The sequence below is a fragment of the Lepidothrix coronata genome, unplaced genomic scaffold (assembly GCF_001604755.1).
Source record: "Lepidothrix coronata isolate B3197 unplaced genomic scaffold, Lepidothrix_coronata-1.0 Scaffold0, whole genome shotgun sequence".
NCBI classification, from domain to species: domain Eukaryota; kingdom Metazoa; phylum Chordata; class Aves; order Passeriformes; family Pipridae; genus Lepidothrix; species Lepidothrix coronata.
The window spans coordinates 5,160,886-5,183,628 of NW_016690180.1; the positions used below are offsets into that span (position 1 = coordinate 5,160,886).

A 22,743-nucleotide genomic window follows, 5' to 3' on the forward strand; every position below is an offset into this window, starting at 1 on the left:
GAGTTTCTGTAATTGTCTTTCAAAAGGAAAAACAGGAACAATTAAAATTCTTTATTATCAGTGGCTGATTTATAGAATCATAGAATCATTAAGGTTGGAAACTTCCAAGATCACTGGGCCCAGTCTTTGAAAGAACGCCACCTTGTCAGTTAAACCACATCACTAACCACCATGGCCAGTTGTTTCTTGAACACTTCCAGGGACTCCACCACTTCCCTAGGAAGCCCATTCCAATGCTTAACCACTCTTTCAGGGAAGAAATTGTTCTGGATATCCAACCTGAACCTCCCCTGGCATAGTTGAGGTCATTTCACTTGTCCTGTCACTAGTGGTCTCGGAGAAGAGCTGACTGCTCCCTTACTACAACCTCCCTTCAGGTAATTGTAGAGAGTGATGTGGTCTCTCTCCCCTGAGCCTCCTTTTCTCCCAGCTCCCTCAGCCACTCCTCATATGTCTTACATTGTAGTCCCTTCACCAGTTCTGTTGCTCTTCTCTGGACTCGCTTCAGCACCTCAATGTCTTTCTTTCAGGGAGGGGCCCAGAACTGAACACGGTGCTTGAGGTGTGGCCTCACTGGTGCCATGACAGGGCAGATCACTTCCCTGGTCCTGCTGGCTACACTATTTCTGATACAGGCCAGAATGCCATTGGCTTTCTTGGCCACCTGGACACACTGCTGGCTCATGTTCAACCAGCTGTCGACCAGCACTCCCAGGTCCTTTTTTGCTGGGCTTATGATTATGTTTGCTTATGGTTATGCTTGCTCATGATTATGCCATGCCATGGCTTCAGGAACCCACAGATGGCCTCCAAGCATATATGTCTCAGGCTATACAGGGTTGTTACTGTGATTATATTACCCTTTGAATCTTGTCTGAAAATCCATTTAAAACTTGTAGCAGTGGAAAGCATTTGCACAGTGCTGAGTTAATGAAAGACAAGGCAACTTTATACTGCAGATTACTGTGAAGAGAGCCAAAGTTCTTTCTTTACATGAAACCCTATCTAACAGCAGGCATGACCAGCAGAGGTGCTCAGAGTGCCAGGGGGATACGATCAGTAGGTTTCAGTAGGTGCCCTGCTGTGTGCCCTCAGCTCCTGCAAGGCACATTTCATCTGTGGTTGCTCCAGGGCTCTTACACTGCTTCTAGATCCAAGCTGCTTATTAGGAAATTCTAATTTCACGTAGGTCCAGCCTAGAACTAGTTATGACAGCACATAATTTGTTCAAGTTTTTCATTTTCACAGATTTTGCAGGTAGAAGTGTTTAACTGGTTTTTTAAACGAAAATTGAACAACAGTCCTCAGTGTCCAGTTGCTGATGTTAGAGACAGCAGAATTCATTTCTGGCATACTTTGGACTCTAAACCAAATACAGTCTTGTTTCATCATATCTGCATACTCCATTTTGTTGTAGGTCTTCTAATGAAATATGTTTTCATATACTACCATAAAAATTGTACTGTACATCAAGTAATGCTGCTGTAACATCCATAATATTTTCATCTCCTATTTCTCTTATGATTCTAGGTGAATATGCTTACTAAAGCATTCTAAATAGTGCTACTTATTTTTTTTTCCATTTGAGCAATATTTAGTTTCCCTATTCTTTCCTTATACTAAATTTCTCCACAGATTTTTTTTCTCACTCTATTTGTTCTTTTTCCCCTTCCTGGGAGTATCTCCATATTCTATGACACTTTTCAGCCACTTTCACAAGAAAACAAGGCTTTTTAATTTTGTTGTCTGTCTATTCTCTCCTCTCGTGTCCCTGATAGTTTGTGAAGCAGTTAGGCAGTTTCATACCTGTTTAATAGAAAGGCAAAAGTTCTTAAGTTCTCTGTGTTTTCTGAAAGTCAGTGCCCAACTAGACATGATGACAGAAAATCAGCTAGTAGTATTAGTATTTACTGCTGTCAGTTTACCAGTTTGTGTATGCATAGCTTTACACTACCCTAATTTCTGAAATACCTTGTTTCACGGTAATGTGAAGGTTATAGCATGTGGAGGACATGGAATTTATAGCACTGTTGTAGTTGTGAGTGCAGAAGTATGGTTTGGGTTCTTGTCATAGCATTATGTTAGTGCCAGACAAAGGATCTGGCGCTCATCTAGATTGGATATAAGAAAAAGAAGGCTTAGAAGATGGAGTTTATATGAGTTTAAAAAATTATTATTTCTGCAGTCCACCAAACGGCTTATACATATATACCTATAATTACACAGAGAACTCCAGAGATATCCTAAGCCATAGAGAAGAATGAATGATTTTGTTTATCTTGCAATCCTCACTCTATCATTAGCTGTATCTCAAGGTAGAATTCACTGCTTAGTCTGCAGAGGTCAAAGCAGAACTCTCAAAGGAATTTTAGCAGAATAATTTTCCATGAGATGCAGTTTTCTCAAGATGTGGATCAAACCACGTCACAATTTGTCTCAGCTAAAATATGTCTGTTTATATCAGCTTAAGGCCCCTTAGAGAAATAATACAGAAAATATCATGAGATGATGAGAGGTGGTCTGGACTGTTCCTAATGACAGGAAGCTAATGGTTTTCAAAACTGAGAAGATTTTTTGTCAACCAGTTCTTATGTGCTTCTAGTTGTTCAAAGAGCCCGGTTTGGCTCTTCAGACTTCTCCAGGCACTTTATCTTGAGATCTAATTCTTAAAGGGCACTTGAGAATTACCTGTGGGCATGTTGCTTCAATCTCTTTCTGACAAGATAGATTTCTATTTTAAAGAAATCTATTCTGAAAGACAACTGAGGTAATGGAGCTATTTCTGGAAAGAAGATAAACTTCATGTAAGCATGTTTAGCAGAGTGCCTAAGTAAGGAAGATTATGGGAAGGGGAAAGTTTAGTGTAGAATGGGGTAGCTCTAAGATGTCAGGGCTATGACAAATCCTTTTCTCATATCTTTTCTTAAATTATTATTTTGGAGTGTCTCATATCCAGAACTTTGTCTCACAGCCTGGAAGTTAAGACTTTCAAGCATGTTTTGGTATTTTTCTAAGAAATAAAAGCTCACATTCTAAACCTTACATGTCTACTAATTTTCTTGATTTTCAAAAGTTTGAGTTTTACTTGACTTATGAATGCATGATTTTTTACTACCTGAGATTCCATTTATGTTTTTGTTTTCTTCTTAATATTACTTCTGATTTTGATAGTTTCCTTGTCTTTAGCTATTTTGGCGCTACCTTCACCCACTCTAACAAATAATCATGCATTCAGTTCTCTTTAACCTCTCTCGCATCACCTGCTTATTTAGTGAAGCCCTTGGTTCAAACATTTCCTCTCTCCGGTCTTCCTCACCTTTCCTTGATGCTTCTTCACTTTTTCTAGTCCCTTGGTAACAATTCTGAAAAACTCTTCAATTACATTTTATTCCTTGCTTTTTCTACTCAGTGAGTAATATTTTTAATATTCTCAGAAGAGTTCTTTTATTTCCCTATGTGGGAAATTGTTTTTCTAATTTATCCTCTATGTCAAATAACATTAAAATATTCAGTTAATTTAAGTGTTGCTATGATAACGAAGACCTATTGGATTTAAACCAGTGGCATGTACAGGGCAATTAGAACTCAGCTTTAAGCCCACTAAAGTGATTTCTATGTTAATGAGAATTTCAGGAGTTATAATAAGGGTATGCTGACACATGTCAAAGTCAGTGACATGTAGAGCATGGACATAACATGAAATGCTGTACTGAATGCCATTCTACTGTTCCGATTTAAGTCATAAACCTTTCCTCTTTATTTATTTTCCATAAATTGCAAATTGGAAAAAAACCCACAATCCCTCCCCACCTCCCCAAAAAAGTTCGTATTTACTGGTTTAGGCCAATACCAATTCCATAAAACATTTATTTAACTCTATTACTGAGCAGTTTTGTTGTCACAAAACTGACAGCCAAATCATGCCCAAATTTAGGTTTTCACAAAATCAAAGTAAGTTTCACATGAACATAAGAGAATTTTGTTTCTTCATAAAGAAAAGATGATCAGTAAACTATATTAAGGATTTTGATGCCTGCACATTTACCCTTGCATTTCAATATTTTTAGTCACTTTCATATATATGTTCAAATGTGCATGTATAATCTTGTAAATAGCATAAGCAATGAGATTGTAATTAGTGAATAGTAATTTTATTTTCATATCATTTCCACTGTGATGTCAAATGTAGTTATTCAGAAATCCACTGTTTGAATTGTTGCAATATCTTAATAAAAGGCTTTCAGATTTTTTTTGCCACCATGATCATAAAAGTCCCTAGCTATTCCTTATGTTGCAGCCTGACTTCCAGGAAATGAACTTAGTAGAAACCCTAATTTTACCTAGCAACATCAGTGTTCAGTGGACGCCTTTAAGGACCCTTGGTCTCACTGGAAGACTCTTGAAATCAGTTTCTTTGAGCATGAGGGCAAACAGCTGTTCTTTTCATAATAATAGAAATGGAAAGAATGTTTATTTCAAATTGTTTGAGGTTTCTGGAAAACAATATTTTCAAAATTATTTTGAAAACAAATTCCTAATTCTTAATTTGAAACAAATTTATTTCACTTGTGAAAGAGGAAGATCCTGCATTCTCTGGGTTTTTGTGGTTGGGAGCACTTGTTTACAAGAGGAAAGTAGGTTCGGCACACCTATTTGTCTTCCTTTTCCTCTTTGTGTATCTTACCTCTCTGCAGTCCCAGTCTGCCACAACTGTTGACCTACAGCTAGCAAGATCAATGTCACAATTATTTTAATCTATAGAAATCTACAAAAAGCTTACTCAGTGAATGTGTAGACTTTCCATTGATTTTACAATTGCAAAACTATTTTTTTTTCATAAGAGGATTCCTATGCTCACTGAAAAAAAAGGCACAACGATGTGTGTTGGCAAGGCTATCATATATAAAAGTTAAGTACTGGAAGTGTTGAAGTATTTCTTTATCGCCAAATGTAAAAATGCCAGTAAAGGGGAAATGAGTACCTGTTTTACATGTACGACCTCTAGGTGACAGCATATTTTTAATCTCCTGTTTTGAATACAAATTCCAAATTGGTAGAGGTTCATATCAGTTGTTAACTAAGTAGCATGGGTTGGATATAATGCTTAAATAGACACAAAGCACATAAATTATTCAGTTCTGCACAGGGGAATCTTCTATTTCCTTCTATTTTAAGAAATCCTTTCCGCTATTTAACAGAGCAAAATTAACACAGATAAATTATATGGCATGTGAGGAGGAGGGATATGCAAGAGGTAAATATAAAATATTGCTTAAAACTCAAAATGAAACACTTGGGTTAATTTTTTTAATTGTTTTTCTCTAATACAATCTAGGTCAGCTTGTAAATGGAAAATACCAAATAAAGAAAAAATGTTTCTGCATTTCTAATGAGAAATATTTTAATACCTTCAAAGGAACATATTCATGATATTTTAAAAGTTTCCTTTTTTTGGAATAATTCTTTAATTATTTCAATTCAAATTCGTATTGCTTTGATCTTATGAAATTTATCTTTTTTCACAAATTAACCAATGATAATTAAAAAGAAAAAGCCCTTCTCTGCTGTGGATAGGATCATCTGTCTCCATCTCATACATCAAATTGACTGATTATATTATTTAAAAAACTCTTTTAAAAAGCCTCTTTGTCTTTCCTACAGTTTTGTAGTTTCTGTCTAATAATAGCAATAGTTACCTTCTCCGTCAGAGCATTTTGCTGATCGGGAAAGCAAAATTAATTATATGAATTGGATTCACTCATAGATGTAAATGCCACTGTGACAGGCCATCAGTAAATCTCAAAGGAAAGCAAATTCTCCATATGCTATTGTAATAATGAGCTTTTCCCTGGAGGGATGAGTATTACAATGTGAAGTGTTACAATAGGTTTATAGTAGAGATTAATGCTTTCAGAAATATGGCAAAGAAAAATATTATAAAGAAGCTGCATATCAAACCTAATTTATCTCAAAGCATTGAGGAAATAATCTATGTGTATAGACTTTTGTATTTCCAGTAGCATGCTGCAAATTGTAGCTAAGTCACTTTTCAGATGCAGATCAAACAGAGAATAATAAGAAAGTAAATTAGAACTGTAAAACAGATTTAGGCGTTCATTTTTACAATTGATGGGTGGTGTTTTAAAATCTACCCTGATGATCATCAGTCATTCTTTCACATTTCTACCACATTATTTGATTTCAGGAGACTGAAAAAAATCTGTTTTCTGAAAAATAAATTTCTTCTCTGTGGTATGTAAAAGGCTGATATTACCAACTTCTCAAATGAAGGAATTAATTGCCCAAATATCTTAATTTTAGACAAATGGGAAGTCATTAATATTAATGTAGTTCATGAAAAACTATGATGAAACTAGACTAAACAACTCTGAGCTATGCACCCACTGTCTTAGGTTTTTGAAAAAAAAAAGAAAAAAAAAGTTTATTCTTCAAAGAAAACCACAGTTTCTTGATGGATATTCCTAAATAGATTTTTACTGTCCACCCACTGAAAAATTTTGGTCAGGTCTGAGAGTGGTTTTGATGTTATGAATCCAGAAATATTTGCGACTTTGTTAAGACCCATCAATTCAATGTAGCTAAGAGCACTTTTGTCTTTATGATTATTAAATAGCAGCGGAAGCCACTGAGAAATGTTAATATTCCTGGAAAATAGGTTATAAATTGCAAAAATATGCTGCTGAAAAATATGGAATGGAAGAATCCTATCATTTAACATTTATACCATTCAGTTTCCTTTTAAGTTCAAGGTAAAACCTCTTTAAGGTAGGGAAGTACTTTCAAAAACCTAATTTCGAAACTTTATAATTTATATGCTTTATAAAATGTTTTGGAAGTTCTTTTTCTTCTGTTCTGTAGAGATCAGAAGTTCACAAACCACCTGAAAAACACTTGTGTATGTTGTTAAATAATTCATGATATTTAGATTCTTCCCTAGTACAAAGAACTGCAGAACCTTCTAATAAATTCTCCCTACAGAGTGTCGGAAAAAAAAAAAGAAAAAAAAGAAAGAAAATGGCCTAGTGTTAATAGAAATACATATCCTTCTGCTGCTCATATCTATCCTATGTATGTTTTTTTGTATAGGTATCTACAAATAGTGTTTTCCTCTATCTGGACACCTGCTTTTAATAGTTTCATTTTACATCACTGAATAAATACTTTCCTTTTTATTTATTTCTTTCCTTCCTTTCCCTATTGAGTGTCAGTGACATGTAACAAACAGAAATGTTTCACAGACACCATCTCAGTGACTTGCTTTGCATGCAAATGTGTCATTTTGGTTTCAAAATTATAATCCAGCACTATTCTGTGTACTTAAAAAAATGCAGTAGTTGAAATACATTGAAATTCTCTTGTTCCATTGCTTGACAGATATTTCATCAGGCTTTTCTGCACCAAGTTCTTGGTCAAACTACTCTCTCCTTTATACATCTAATACCTCTTTGTATTTTTGGATGGATATGACTTAACACTTACATTTTGTTGAAGAGGGAAATACAGTATTTTCTTCAAGCTACACAGTCTAGACATTTTTATCACTAGCATATTTAATCTTTAAAAAGCCTTTGTTCAGGTAAAGTGGAACTATATCCGGACATTATATTACTGAGATATAAATAGACTAAAACTTTTTGTCTCCCTCCCTTACAGGGCTATGCAATAAGTCTACAACTCAACACAATCAGAATCTGAAATATTGTTTCCTAGTTCAATACAGTTTTCATCTACAGTTTTCATCTTTTGTATTCAGCATATGAGTATGACTTCTACAAAATCTCTGCATCAATACTTCCCTTTTAAGAGAAACCACTGCAATATGATGAGGTAGCGCAGCTAAAAATGTATCATAGTTCTGCATCAAGGTTGATGGAGGATCTTGACTGTAGGATAGAGAGAAGTGGAAAGACTGACAGTAGAACAAGAGTAGCTTTGAGTAAAGATATTAAGACCCAGTGATATGTCTTAATCTTATTAAAACAGGGTTGTATGAGCGTAATATTTTGCAGAACAGAAAAAGGGTCTAAAACCTCGCAATAATAGTGACATAACATTTTGTTTTCATCTCTTCTTCATCTGTGATGCTTCTAAACATACCCAAAATATGAATAAGCCTGTGAAGGCAAAGTCATTGTAACCACTTTTACATCATTATTTAAAACTTTTAAAGTGTTTTGTTTTCTCTTTATTTAGTTGAACATTTGTAATCAGTCACTTAAGCAGACTTTTCTGTCATTACAGAAACATTCACAGAGACGTGGGGATTCTTAAGTACCTATATTTCAGTATTAGTATGAGTAAATTAGGTGCTAATGCCAGAAAGCATCACTAGGCAGAGAAATTTATATCAGTATATTCTTAAATGCTGCTTTAAATAGGAATAGATTTAAATGCATATCTAAGTTTTTCTTTCTCTGTGTCATAAAAGGTAGTGAGAGAATCACACATAATCTGTTTTTACTTCTTTGCCTTTGAAAGTATGTAATATCTACATGTATGACAGGTTTTGAACCTGAGAGGTTTTTGGTGTTTCAATTCAGTGCATTTTTTCTCAGTAATTCTTTATGTCTTTCAGACTTGAATCTCCTACTAGATCTTTGGTGATGGAAGCACCCAGGGGAGTGCAAGTCAGTGCAGCTGCAGGAGACTTAAAGGCTACCTGTAGGAAAGAACTGCATTTACAGTCCACAGAAGGGGAGGTAAGTTCAGCCAGCAGAGAAATGTTCTACAGTTCTGCCCAGCGAAACACAAACAATGTGAGGAACGTTTACTGAGCAACAAGGTAAACATCACAAGAAGTGTACTGCATTTGCCTTCATTAAAGTAATTTTAGTTTAGCTTCCTCAATTATTAATACTTTCTTCCTTTCTACAAATATTTGAATCACTAAGTTTCATTCACACTGAAAAAAGGTTATTTAAATTAATATAGAACAGAATTATTTTTAATCTAAGATTCAAGGAAAAAGCTACCCAGATCTTCCATGGAGCAGAGCCAGCTAAGTGACAGTGGTAAAAAATTAATGTGGATGAATCTGACAAAATAAGAGAGAGAATTTTGGATTAATTTGGATTAATGTGTCATTAAACCATGATTAGGAGGTTTAACAAATTTGCTCTACCCGTGGTTTATCTCCTTAAACTGTTACTATCTCTGTAAGAGAGACAGAGTACTTCAATGGTATGCTCACTGTCCTGTTTCATTAGTCTCTTGTTTCAGTGGTCAGTGATCAATGATTGATATAAAAAGATTTTGGTATAGATTCTTCATGTGTAAACCTGACTGAACTCATGAAAATGATTTAAAATTGGATCACTCATGGGTGGCAATCCATGTATTGCAGAAATACATGAAAGTTCTTTTATCTTCAGACCTTAATATGATGCAATATTTAAAAAACAAAATAAAACAAAACTTGTGGAAGGCTATTAAAGGCTCACAGATTTCTATTAGGCACTTTGGATAAATAGCCAGATTTTCAAATTGTTCTCAGAGAGACTTGCCAGGTTACAGCATTTTTGGAAAACCAGTTGTTTAATGTAAATATCTAATTGGGAATGGAGCTCTTTGGAAATTTTTTGCCTTTTATGTTTGCTTTTTGTATTTTCTACCAAATGTTTCCAGATACTTTACCAACTATCCCAATAAGCAAAACCAAAAACCAGCATTCACATCTGTGACAGTCCCCTGCAATGCATACTCTGGACAACAACACAGACAGGAACATTTTGGCCAATATACAGAATCAAAGGCCTACTTTGATAACATATTTCTATTGATGCAAGTATCTGTCCTGTATAATTAAAACACTATGTTTTCCTAATTCAGAGCCTCAAATATTTATATACCACATGCTGCACCTTATTTCTGAGTTTCTTCAAAAGCCAACTCAACAGCTCTTTCCCCTTCTTTCATCTTTACTTACCACCTCTGTTACTATTTGTGAACATTGCTGAAATAGAAACAAGGCAATCTAATCCTCTTTTAATAGTAAATATTGTCCTCCCTCGCCCTTGTCCTTTCTGTGGGTATTTTTATTGCAGGGTCTACAGCTTTCTTGTCTCATGAATTCCTATCTGGCCAAATCTAGTATGTTCTCTACATTTATTAACATAAATAATTAAATAATAAAATTAACATACATTTTAAAACTAGAATGTATTTCTTTGTTCTCCATCTTATTGCCAGAGGAAAAAAGTAATACTTGAATGGAAATTACAATTAAACTGCACCTTATTGGAAAGGTAGTTTTGAAAATAACGTCACATGACCTCAGTTGGACTTTGAGGATGGGAACCCAAGAAAAGGTATAATGACTATATTAAGTGTTATTCAGAACTGAAATTCAATTCTGTATTAAATATTTTGTAGGAGAAAAATGGCAGTTCAAAGCAGACTTTGCTGAACTTCATATTAAAAATCATTATTTTCTCTATGTGCTAAGACTTTGCACATCTGTGATTTCCCACATAGATGAAAGATTTATAATTATTAGAAAACAAACTACCAACCTTTCCCCACTTTTTCCCAAAGAGCTGTTCTGTAAACATACATCTGACAAAGTTCAAACTCTTGAATACTTGCAATTTCAGTAAGAACTGAATGTAGCCTAAATCCACAGAGAAATTCTATCCTGAGGTCTGACCAATGCCTTTATAGTCCACTGTTTTATCTCTTACACTGGAGAGGGTTAGAGGAAAATGCAGAAACACTTTGGAAGGCATATGACAGGTCCCACAGCATCAGCTGTTGTCCTAAGTTACCATGGACACATTAGGGAATTGCTGGACTAATTACAGCCTGGTGTGAGGAACCAGGGTAAATATCTGATGGATTAAATGTCTACACAACGAAATATTGATTGTTTTCCTTGCTTACAGCCCACCAGATAAACCACAGGTTAGTAGACTGTATGAAAAAAAAACCTGCAAAGGGTTTATCATCACTCATTTTTAAGGAAACACATTCTAAAACAACACAATACCTATGTTAAAAGTAATCTTCATTTTAGCCTAAAAACTGTGTGCTTTATCAGTCATGTTTCTTCCACAAATAAAATAATGTTGTCTTTCTGAATTGGATCTGTGAACCAGTTTTGTGATGAAATTTTTGCACTAGAAAAAATGCAAGTTTTTCTGTATTATTATCATGCTGGTTAATTTAAATTTATGTTTTTTAATGTTTGTAAGCTTTTTCAAAAACTCACTAAAGAGATGTGAATTAATATTTTCTTACTATAGCAAAGTTATTGCCCTATTATGCCAGAAAATAGCTATATGGCATCTGGAATCAACCAGTTATAGCCATGTGACAGAACATTATGAATTTACTGTCTATGAAACATAGATTTTCCTATTATTTAGGAATATCTTCATAATATTTTTAAGAACATAAATGTGTTTATGAAATACTTTTTCTCTAGCTTTATTTCTCATGCAATATAATCTCTAGCCTCCCACATCACAAACTGAATGCCTCTGCAAGCATTCTGAATTCTGCTGTTTGATACATTTTCTTTTTGTTTACTGCAGTATTATAATAATCCTTTTAGCCCTATTACGCATTATAATGCGTGATCCCAGACTGAATACTGGAGGCTGTAATTTAGATTCAGATTTTGCTGCCCTTTATAAAGCTCTTGAGCTGCACCCTTGCAAGTCAAGACATCAGCAGAATCCTTTGATTCAATTATAGCTTGGCATTTAATTGTGAACTATGTATTATTCTATAAATAAACTGTAACCAATGGTTTAAAGCAGCAATCATTTACAAGGAACATGACATGTGAAACTCCAGGCTCTAGCTGGTTCTACTGGTTCACATAAGAAGAAAAAGAGCACTTCTTGTCTGGAAATTCAGCACAATGACTGCTAGTTGACTACTGCTTCTTTCACGTAAAATCATAATGCAAAAGTACAGAGCAATTTTGAATTCTGTAGATACTAGAGTTTACTAGACATAAAAAAATGTTAGAATTGAACCTGGAACATACTATTGTAAAAAGATAACAAGATGAAAGGATTATTTGATGTCGTCCACTTGTTGGCCTAATAGTTAATTGTAATGGTTTTGACCGTACAGAATCACAGAATTGGTCAGGGTGGAAGGTACCGCAGTGGTCATCTGGTCCAACCTCCCTGCTCAAGCAGGGTCATCCTAGGGCATATTGCACAGGATTGTGTCCAGATGATTCTTGAATATCTCCAGTGAAGGGGACCCCACAATCTCTCTGGTCAATCTGTTCCAGTGCTTGGTCACCTGCACAGTAAAGAAGTTCTTCCTCATGTTCAGGTGGAACTCCCTGTGCATCAGTTTCTGCCCATTGCCTCTTGTCCTATTACTTGGTACGATCAAGAAGAGCCTGTATTCATTTTCTCAGCACTGTCCCTTCAGGCACTTATAGGCATTGATGGTGTCCGCTATCAGTTGTCTCTTCTCAAGGCTGAACAGGCCCTATTCCCTCAGCCTTTCCTCATAAGAAAGATGCTCCCATCCCTTAATCATCTTTGTTGCCCTCCTCTGGACCTGCTCCAGGAGCTCCATTTCTCTCTTGCTCTGAGAAGCCCAGAACTGGGCACAACACTCTGGACGTAGCCTCACCAGGGCTGAGTAGAGGGGCAGGATCATCTCCCTCGACTTGCAGGCAATGTCCTTCCTACTGCACCCCACGATACCCTTGGCCTTCTTGTCCACAAGGGCATACTGCTCACTCATGAACAGGTTGTTGTCCACCAGGACCCCCAGGTCCTTCTCCTCAGAGCTGCTTTCCAGCAGCTCAACCCCCAGCCTGTACTGGTGCATGGGGTTATCCTCGCCCAGGTGCAGGACCCTGCATTTGCCTGTGTTGAATTTCAGAAGGTTCTTCTCTGCCCATCTCTCCAACCTGCTGAGGTCCTTCTGGAGGGCTGCGCAGCACTCTGGGGTATTGGCTGCATCAATCTCTGAATCAGAAGGCTGCTAACTGTTTTCAGCTCTCAGGAATCTTGAGCAGCTGCTATGTGCCTTTGCAATGAGCTTCTACGTAAGCTAGGCTCTGCAATTTCACTGCATCCCATTGACTAACTAAGACAAAGTAATTAAAATGAGAAAGATGTACAGAGGCTTCTCATTTTTACAAATGTATTCATATTAATCACCCTATCTATGACCTTTCTCCTATTTACCTCTTTATGCCCTTGTATTTCCCTGTCAAATTACACTCCTTCATAGCATCATTTGTGGGCTATATTTTGTTGTTTCTGGCATAATGAGGCTGATCCCTCATTAGGGTAAGGCTTATAGCTGTCACATTAAAAATGAGCAATATTCTTTAACAGACAAAGTTTACTCAAAATCAGTGTGGCAGACAAGAGGCCAGGTTTTTATTTACCATTTTAGCACGGCACAGTTAATGAAGCACATACAGAGGATTATTTTGTCGAGTCTAACAAATGCATATCATACTAATATTTGATCTATAATCCTATACAGGAGATGTCCTAAATCCAGGAGATGTATTTAACACAGAGATTAATAGTTAAAGTTTATTAATACTTAATCAAACTGGAGCAATCTTCACTTGTAAGCTCAACTAACAACACCATTTTAAAGCTTTGCTTTTGGTGGCATTTTTGTGGATGGTTTTTTTGTTCTGAAACAGAAAATAAAAAAAAAAAAAACAAAAAAAACCAGGATTTTCTTAAATTAGTTAAATACACTGAAACAGAATTTCTTTACCTGGAATTCTCCAGGCCACTTGCCATAACTGTGCAGTAATGGCTGATCAAGGACAACAACATTTCGTAGATAAGTTCAATTCAACCGAGTTATTATTGTCTGACATCAAATGTTTGCAAAAAAAAAAATTAAATGTTCATATGCATGAATTGAGTTTGATAAACAATAAGCAATGGCAAGCTCTACAGCTCAAAGATCGATTGTTTATCTACCAAAAATTGTCTAACACATCCTGCACTGTGTTTTCAAAGACTTTTTTATGGTACTGAGCAGTTGACTTGACACTGTTGTCTGGGAAGAAAGAGATTAGTAGAAATGAATTTTTTCTGCACTTTTTTTTAATTATAGGTTTCTAAAATTCTATAAAGATGTTTTGACAGATATTTAAAATTAAAATGCTATGTTATTTTTAAACAAAACCTTTCATTTTCAACTTAAAACAGTTATTCACATGTAAGTTAATTTATAGTAAAAACCAGTTCTCTGTAGCAGTCTACAATCAAAATAGAGTGTTCCCAAACTACAAAACCAAAGCATTTTAACTGAAAACATCCATCTTTAAACCATTTTCATTGTTCATGGCCAAATTTTCAAGACCCACACCATAAGGAATTTTATTAGAAAGGTAAAAAGAAGAGACAATTAATAATTTATTATATAAGTAAAATGGGTTTTTTATTATTATCACATTTTAATCTAGTGCTGATTTGAATGGTAATTAATGTCTTTGTACTCAGTAGATTAAGCAAAAATATTCCAAGTACATTTTCTTTTCTATATTTTGCACATAAATCACAAAGAAGTCACATCTGTCCCAGATTGAACGAATTTGCAAAGACAGAAAGAATAAATACATCAGAAAGTTTTTGCATAGGAACACATATAAATTGTACTGGGTTTATAACTTAGAACTTAAAATATATGCTTTTATGTATTTAATGTGAATTTACAAAAGTGTGTACTGAAAATGAAACATGATCCTCATAAATACCTCTTAGGTACTGAAGGGTCAAAACTAAATTCTTTCATTCAAGCAGGAACTAATGTACAGTGTTATTTTGAACATAAATATATATGTTAGTTTTCAAATCTGTTTCAGCTCTCAGTAGTTATAGTTGTAACATGCAGGTGGTAATGGGAGCAGTGATGCCAGGATGACTCTCTCCAGGTGCAGGTATAATCTTAAGAATGGCCACCACACCAGACCATCCTTAGGCTTAAAGGTCTCATTTGTCATTGGCCAATTGATCAGAGTACTGTAGAGAATACATTTTCAATGCACAGGTTGTACTAAATCTTTTGGTCTTTGATTATTTAGTATATTAAGTTTCATCTCAGTCATCACATTAATTTCACTGTTTATTGTTCCTTGAAACTATTAATCATTATGACCAATATGGTTCCAGATATTGTGCCAGCATATGTTTAGATTTTCCAGTATATATACTATCAAGTTAATATTTTAATTTTCCATTATCACTTTTTTTTCCTTTTTCTCAGAACTATCATTCAGATTTAAGGAAAGCTAGTGTAGGTGAGCTGATTTAAAATAAATGTCAAAATCACAGATAAATGTTAGAACAAATGGCCCATGTGAACTAAAGTACTGCATTTTATCCTATAGTTCATCTTCATATTGAAACGTATCAGCATATGAAAATTATAAAGTTGAGTCTAGTGACCTAATCTATATAATCCTCTTTGTGGGACGCTTCTGACAGCACATGCAGAAGAGCAAAAAGACTAGGAAAAAGCCTTGCATTGCTTTAATTCAGATTAATTGAATTTCTAAGGAAATCCAAAAGATTTATTTAGTGAGAAGTCATTACACTGTCCTCTCATACTGGTTGATGGACACCCACCTTTCAGATTTCCTTCTTTTCTTTCACATTTCCTCCAGTATACTGCCATTTCTTATATGCATTATCCCTGAAATATGCCTCTGCAGCCCTGTAGAATTACCTGTTTAATCAAACAGTACATGAATACAGAAAACTTTTCAATGCCTATAAATCCCAGCTTTTTCATTTAGATTTATCAACTTAACCTATCATCTGCTCTCTTGAGATGATTTAGGCAAAGACCCATCAGAGAACTTTTACCCCTGGCAGGTTTGTATCTCTGTACGGCTTGTAAGAATATTTGATTTTTTACCTCATGCCTGTATCTTAGCCACTGATAGTTTGCTCCTTCAATTTAGTTCTTTGGTTTGTAAATAATCTATATTTCTGACTTACCTTCCTCTCCCTCTCACTGTTCAGATTAACAATACAGTCTGATGAGCAAGTGACTTGCAGATCTTCATTAACAAAAGGTACATATAGAAAGAGTACAATTCCTATCCTATGCCTTACAGACTGAATCAGTTTGCTGCTTTAATTAGTCAGAAATCAGGTCTACTTTTAAATATGGTAGGGCTAATGTATTTTTCTCCATACTAAGATGCACGGGACAAAGCAGTGATCTGGGATTTCTAAACCTTAAGTATTTAGTGGGGATGATGCTGCTCAGTGCTCTGCTCTCTATGAAATAACATTATTCTGAGTAGCTGCTGCCTTTTCAGTTTTGTAATTTCTCAATCTCCCACAATGCTTAAGAATGGATAAAAGCTTTCATTCATGCCATTTATCTGCTGAGGTGTGAGACTCCCAAAAAGAACATGACTAGCCTGCATGGCCTCAATGAATGTGAAGTATTAAATGGCTTATCTAGTACCTTTCACAGCACAACAGATTAAAGAAAGACCATGTACACTGGCACTTCATTAACTGCTGTCATCTAGCTACAATATTCTCTAGGAACATAATACTGTTTAATTTTTTTGTCATGCCACTTCTTCCCTTCTGTTTGAACACTTGATAACATCAGGCATAAAATGGTAAGTAGTTCAAATTTTGCTGATGTTGGAGGACTTTAAACCATGAGTTTCAGATTTTAGCAGATTGAAGGACAAGAAAGAGTATATCCTCAAATATTCACTAGGTTCTCTGAAACTCCTTATGTATTGGGCTACTATGATGATATATTTGGTTTCCTGGTTAACTAATAAATAGCAATGTTGCATCTCTAAATTTAGTCTTTTATTTGTAACCTTGACAGCACAGGTACAGGGTAGATTTTAATAATGGCTTTAAACCATCTTTATTAATCCTCTTCATCTGAGGCTTCACCAGGGTGTAGCTATAGAAGTCTGATTAAATTGGACTCACTGCATCTGATATCACCCTCACAAGAAGCCAGTTCAATTTTTCTCAGACACCATACCCTAGTATCCACATTGCTCACCAGGTGTTCTGGGATGCATGCTGGGACAGGACTCACTAGCTGCCACTCAGGATTATGACACTAGATAAACCTGTATTGTTCTACACCACAGTGTTTGTAAGCTTGTAAGCACCAGTGGAAAAGGAGGTGCAGCTATGCTTATAAAGATAATTTCATTTAATGAGCAAAATAGCTGAGCTACATTGTATGGTAATGCACATCAGAGCAAGGTGCTCTGGAATAAAGTCTTGGAGCAGTACACTACAGAACTTCTGCAATGATGGGTTGCAGAAGCGTAGCTGTCCTCATGTAAACAAACACAAAACATATTGAGCTCATAAAAATAATAACATTCAAGAGATTTTAATCTAGATCTTTGGCACATAGGCCCTCTGATTTTTTTGAGTTAATTTTTGTTTGAATCAAAACATGTCTTTTAGAACCCATTTAATTTTGTTTTACAGATTTCTTATGATTCTTCCCCATCACCACTGTTAAAAGCTAAGCTGTTAAAATGGCCAGTCACACACTGCCAAAAGTACAGAGAGCTCATCTTGTATTGTTGTTGGATTTTCTTACATGTATGTCTTCTACATTGAAGTGGTTTTTTTATATATAATATTCTAATGTCTCCAGCTTCCATTTTTTTTAGTAAAAGCATAGAAATAGTCTTTTTCTTACCTTTTTTGATATTGCAGTTATATCAAGGTGTACTGGTTTTGGCTGGGATGGAGATTATTTTTTCACAGTGGCTAATACAGGGCTGTGTTTTGAATTTATGCAGAACACAGGGTTGATAATATGGAAATGATTTTGTAATTGCTAGGCAGTGCTTTTTATACTGCCACACTGGCAAGGAGGCTGGAGGTGCATGGGAAGCTGGGAGGAGACACAGCTGGGACAGGTGACCCAAACTGACCAAAGGGATATTCCATGGAATCATGCTCAGTATATAAAGTGGGGGGAAGAAGGAAGAAGCACAGGGGGACATTTGAAGTGATGGTGTTTGTCTTCCCAAGTCACTGTTAGACATGATGGGGCCCTGCTTTCCTGGGAATGGCTGAACACCTGCCTGCCCTTGGGAAGCAGTGAATGAATTCCTTGTTTTGCTTTGCTTGCATATGTGGTTTTTGCTTTCCCTATTAAACTGTCTTTGTCTCAACCCATGAGATTTCCAGCTTTTACCCTTCTGATTCTCTTCTCAATTCTACTGGTGGAAGAGTAAGCACTTGGCTGTGTGGTACATGGTTGTTGGCTGGGGTTAAGCCATGACACAGGGCTTGCTGAAAATCAGTATTAAAAGTCCAAAATGTTACTCATATTTTTATTTTTTTTTTTAATTTGAGCTCTAGTTGTTAAAAGTTATCAAGAACTGTAGATTAAAAGTATATGACATTACTGGCTTCTGTTTGATATCCTGTTGAGTTACTGTTGAAATTGAAAGTATTTTATCACAGTCATGCTCTGACATCAATTTTTGATCTTTCTCCGAGTATAGAACTATGCTGAGCACTATTCAATATAAAAGATATACTTACATAGAGATTGCACTGTTGAATGCTTCTGGATTTTTATGCAATGCTATTGATAACTCTACTGTTACTACTGTAATAATGCACCTGTTGCCATCCCCTTCATTCTTGATATGAAAAGTGAAAGAGTACTTTTTATTACTTGTCACTCCACTCTTATTATTATTATGTCCTTTGTTTCGTTACTACCTTTTACAAATTCCTAGCTTCTAGTTTGCTATTAAATTTTTGTCCTTATTCTGTTTACCATGGTTATTTTCACATTTACTCCTAGCTGAGCTGAATGTTTTTACATGTGTAATCTTTTTTTTTTTTTTTTTTAAGTTGTAATTCTAGCAGAACACTATTAAATTGTTCCCAACACCATCCACATTTCTTGAAATGAAACTATTTCTACAGGGGTTATGACTCCTAATTATCTCAGGTCTATAATACTGGACTTTTCAAACAGCACTGTGTGTATGCGTGTCTAAATACATCATTTCTTTGATATATAAGTTACAGAGCAAAGTTAATAATTTACTGCGTTTTGTGATCAATTCCTCTATCAATCACAATGTGAATTAAAGCAGGCATTGTGCCATGCAGATGCCATCTTTGCCTCTGAGATTCTCCCTTCCTGTCCCTTTTAGTGAAAATTTCCTCCCATGACAATATATTACTTTGGGAGCTGGAGAACTTGCTATGATGGAGGGTATATTGTTTGGATCTACTATCAGACTGTATTACCTTCAATGATCCCAATGGTCCCAATGCTTCTGCTGTGGAGGGAAACATGACTATGTGTCAAACCCTCTACAGGATTTTATCCAGACACTTTGGCTTTTTCCTAGCCTTCTATTCTTCACTTCTCTACAGCAGGGGCTCAGTAATGCTTCTGCACTGCATTGCTGCCATATACTATCGATTTTATAATACAATAATACTTGTCTCCTGTAGAAAAAAAAAGCAATATATGCCATATCTCTCCAGATTATTGACATGCACTGCCAACATTGTCGTATAATGTTGGTATAATGTGTCAAGTTGCCTTTGTTGATTTTCAATAACCTATAAAACCCACTATTAAGTATTTAAAGAACTCACCTTTTCCTAAGCTTCAAACTTTACCTGCAGAGCTTAAAGCCATTTTAATTTGTTACCTGTTTTCTAGAAGTCCCTAGTCTGCTCCTGAGATAATGACTGATCTTACTTTGGCTCTTATTTACTCTTTCCATAAACAAAACACAAATTCTGAGTAGCTGGACACTCATCTGTTTGTGGTAGTGGAAGACATGGGGTTTTCTGAAAATGTAAGTGTAAATATTGCAGAACTCAATAGAGATTCATGAATGCTACTGATATCTATAGTTTCATACTGACTCACGTAATTTCTAATGGAAGATTAAAAAAAAAACACAATATTTTTTAATCGTATTCAATGTTCAGAAACAAATGGGAATAGTTTGATGACCTTCCTAATAAGACTTTAACCCAAAATCTTTTCTCCTCTTAATTTAGGTCAAAGAAGCTCTTTATTTTGCGTATGACTCTGTAACCTTATTTAATTATTCTCTGGATGTAGCTATTGTTAAGCCCCTAAAATTTAGCACAGTTCAGCACATATTTCAGCTGCTTACGCTAGGGAATGTGTTTTAATATCGCTTCACACTTATTAAAATACAAATTATTCCAGAGCAAGGATATGCTGCTGCGACAAATGAATAAATTTTAATCATAAAGTGTACAAGTGAAAATTCAACCTATTCAAGAATATTGTCAAAATGTTTTTGTATGATAATGTTTGTACCTGAATAAACATGTTGGGTGAAGTAATTACATGTACTGTAATAATGACTACTAATGGGAAACAACTACACACGGATGAAAAACAGTAAATGTTGACAGCTTTTTTATTTCTAAAAAGAATAACTTCTAATATATCTTTATGATACTTCTAATAAAATATTTCTAAAATTTTAAATATATTTCTAAAAAATCATGACTCCTTCAAAACACTTTTTAAAAATATATCTCAATGCTGAAAGACATTTACTTACCTTTTTTTTCTCCCTCTTCTAGATATTTTTAAATGCAGATACAATCCGCCTGGGAAATCTACCAGTGGGGTCCTTTTCCTCCTCCTCCTCCTCCTCCTCTTCCTTCTCCTCCTCCTCCTCACCCAGCTCTTCAGCTCCTCGTCAGACTATCTATGAGCTCTGCGTCTGTCCCAATGGTAAACTTTACCTGTCCCCAGCAGGAGCAGGCTCCACATGTCAATCCAGTAGCAACATCTGCTTGTGGAGCTAGAATGACTCCATTTTATCCTCACACCAGAATAGCCTTTTGTTACTATCCCTCTGCTTCACAGTTCTGCTCGGTTTCCCTTGTGACAAGTTCAACGCTTCAAAAGGCCTGCAGAACAACTTCTTCCAGTGTAAGCAGGAATACAGCGCTGCCTTCTCTTGTGGTGTGTGGTGCCACTCAACATAGAGATGGGAGTGACATGTTCAGAAATAAATGTATTCTTCATCAGGAAACCTAGAACATAAAATCACCTTTTTTTCCAAAAGGGACAATAACACAGGTGCCTTTGCTACTTGAAGTGAAGCACATAGTTTTAGATTTTTGCAGGACCTGGATATGAACTGCACATAAATATATATATATATAGTACATAAATTTGCCCAGAATCTGATGTTGAGATGAATTGGTTCCCTCTGTATGATAAATAACTTTACTGTCTAAAAGCACAATTTTCCATTCATCTTTTTGGATGTAAACTTTTATCCCTGAATTTTAAAATTTTGAAGCATTGTGTGATGCTTGCTTTATTACACAAATTCAGTAAATGATTTTTAATACAAAAAGAGACAGAATCCCTCCCTGAGTTTGGTTTCTTTAAATATGTGTTGTTACTCTTTGTCTACCAAGTCTAGGGTTTTATACACTAGGTAAATTTTGGAAGTGCTCAGCAATATTACCTTTCAAAAGTTAAAAAACCATATGCTCTTGTTTGTCAGATCTGAATGACCTTATATAATATTTTCATGGCTACTGCATGTGAAGTGATTGCTTTAAGTAAAACATACAATTTCTGGAAAAGAAGAACAGGGTAAAGAAGGAAATTCTGATATGTTTGTTGATCAGTGTATTGCTCTTCACAAGGTACTTGTAATTGGCAAATATAAAAACCAAGAGAGAAATCTTCAAAGGTTCATCTTATCCATTTTCTGGCTATGTCTAACTGCTGCCATTTGAACACAGTAAAAATATTGGTACTAATGTAACATGGGATACTGAGAAGCAGTGCACTAACAACTTGTATGACATTCACATTTATTATTCTCTTTTGTTTATCATCTGCTGCTAAGGTTTCAAAGTAATAGTAATATATATAAAACCACATATTAAACAATATTCAGTATTAAAAAGTCTGTTGATTTTACACTGACTTTATCAGGTCTGTGTTTAAAATATGCAGCCACATTTGCACTCAAAGCTCACTACTGACTCTTTTTTGACAAACCTCATGACAGATTTCTTTGTTGTGTCAATGTTCTTACTTGTTTGGCTTGGTTGGTAATTGAAATATTATGAAAAATGCTTTGGTATACTGCTGGTAAATTTGTTCACAACATTGATTAACAAGAGTATCTTGAAACTTGCAGAACCCAGGAATGTAAAACAGTATAAAAATGCTTCCTATTGTGGAAGATGACTTGATTACATGAGGTAAGTGAGCTTTTTAATTCTATGCTTTAAATTACATCACCTAGCTTGTAGTTTTAGAGGCTTCTGAATGTAAGATCATAAATGAAATGACAGCTTTTGCAAAGTAATTCTAAAGTCAAGGCAGACAGTGCAAGGTGGGTATTTGTACGCAATCTTTTTTCTTAGAGAAAAAAATGAAAATGAGCAAACTAATACTATGATTGCCTTTGCATTTTATTACCACCTAGTAGGGTTGATTTTGTTTTCACTTCAGATGAAATTCACTCCTATGCAGAAGACCAACACAGGACATGTCAATGGCTTGACTGGTGCTTGCCTTATGTTTAGCCCTCTTCAGAGGTGTGAATTTCACCCCATAGCAAGAGTTCTGTATTTGCAGTTTTTACCAGCTAAATTAAGATTTCAAATTGATTATTTTACCACTTCAAAAGAATACCACTAACAGTTGATTTTTTTTTTTTTTTTAGAATTTTATTCTTGGACTCATGCTCATTAA

The 22,743-nt window shown here is 35.3% G+C and overlaps 1 protein-coding gene across 1 annotated transcript in view; it reads left to right on the forward strand.

Moving 5' to 3' along the window:
* SGCZ (sarcoglycan zeta) overlaps nucleotides 1–21,033 on the forward strand; it is a 431,852-nt gene extending 410,819 nt beyond the window's left edge. Inside the window, exons 8-9 of the mRNA XM_017805964.1 lie at nucleotides 8,597–8,720; nucleotides 20,595–21,033. Of these exons, the coding sequence (XP_017661453.1) occupies nucleotides 8,597–8,720; nucleotides 20,595–20,822 (352 nt within the window). The 3' untranslated portion in view covers nucleotides 20,823–21,033. The remainder of the gene's footprint in view (nucleotides 1–8,596; nucleotides 8,721–20,594) is intronic.
* The last annotated feature ends 1,710 nt before the right edge of the window (nucleotides 21,034–22,743 follow it).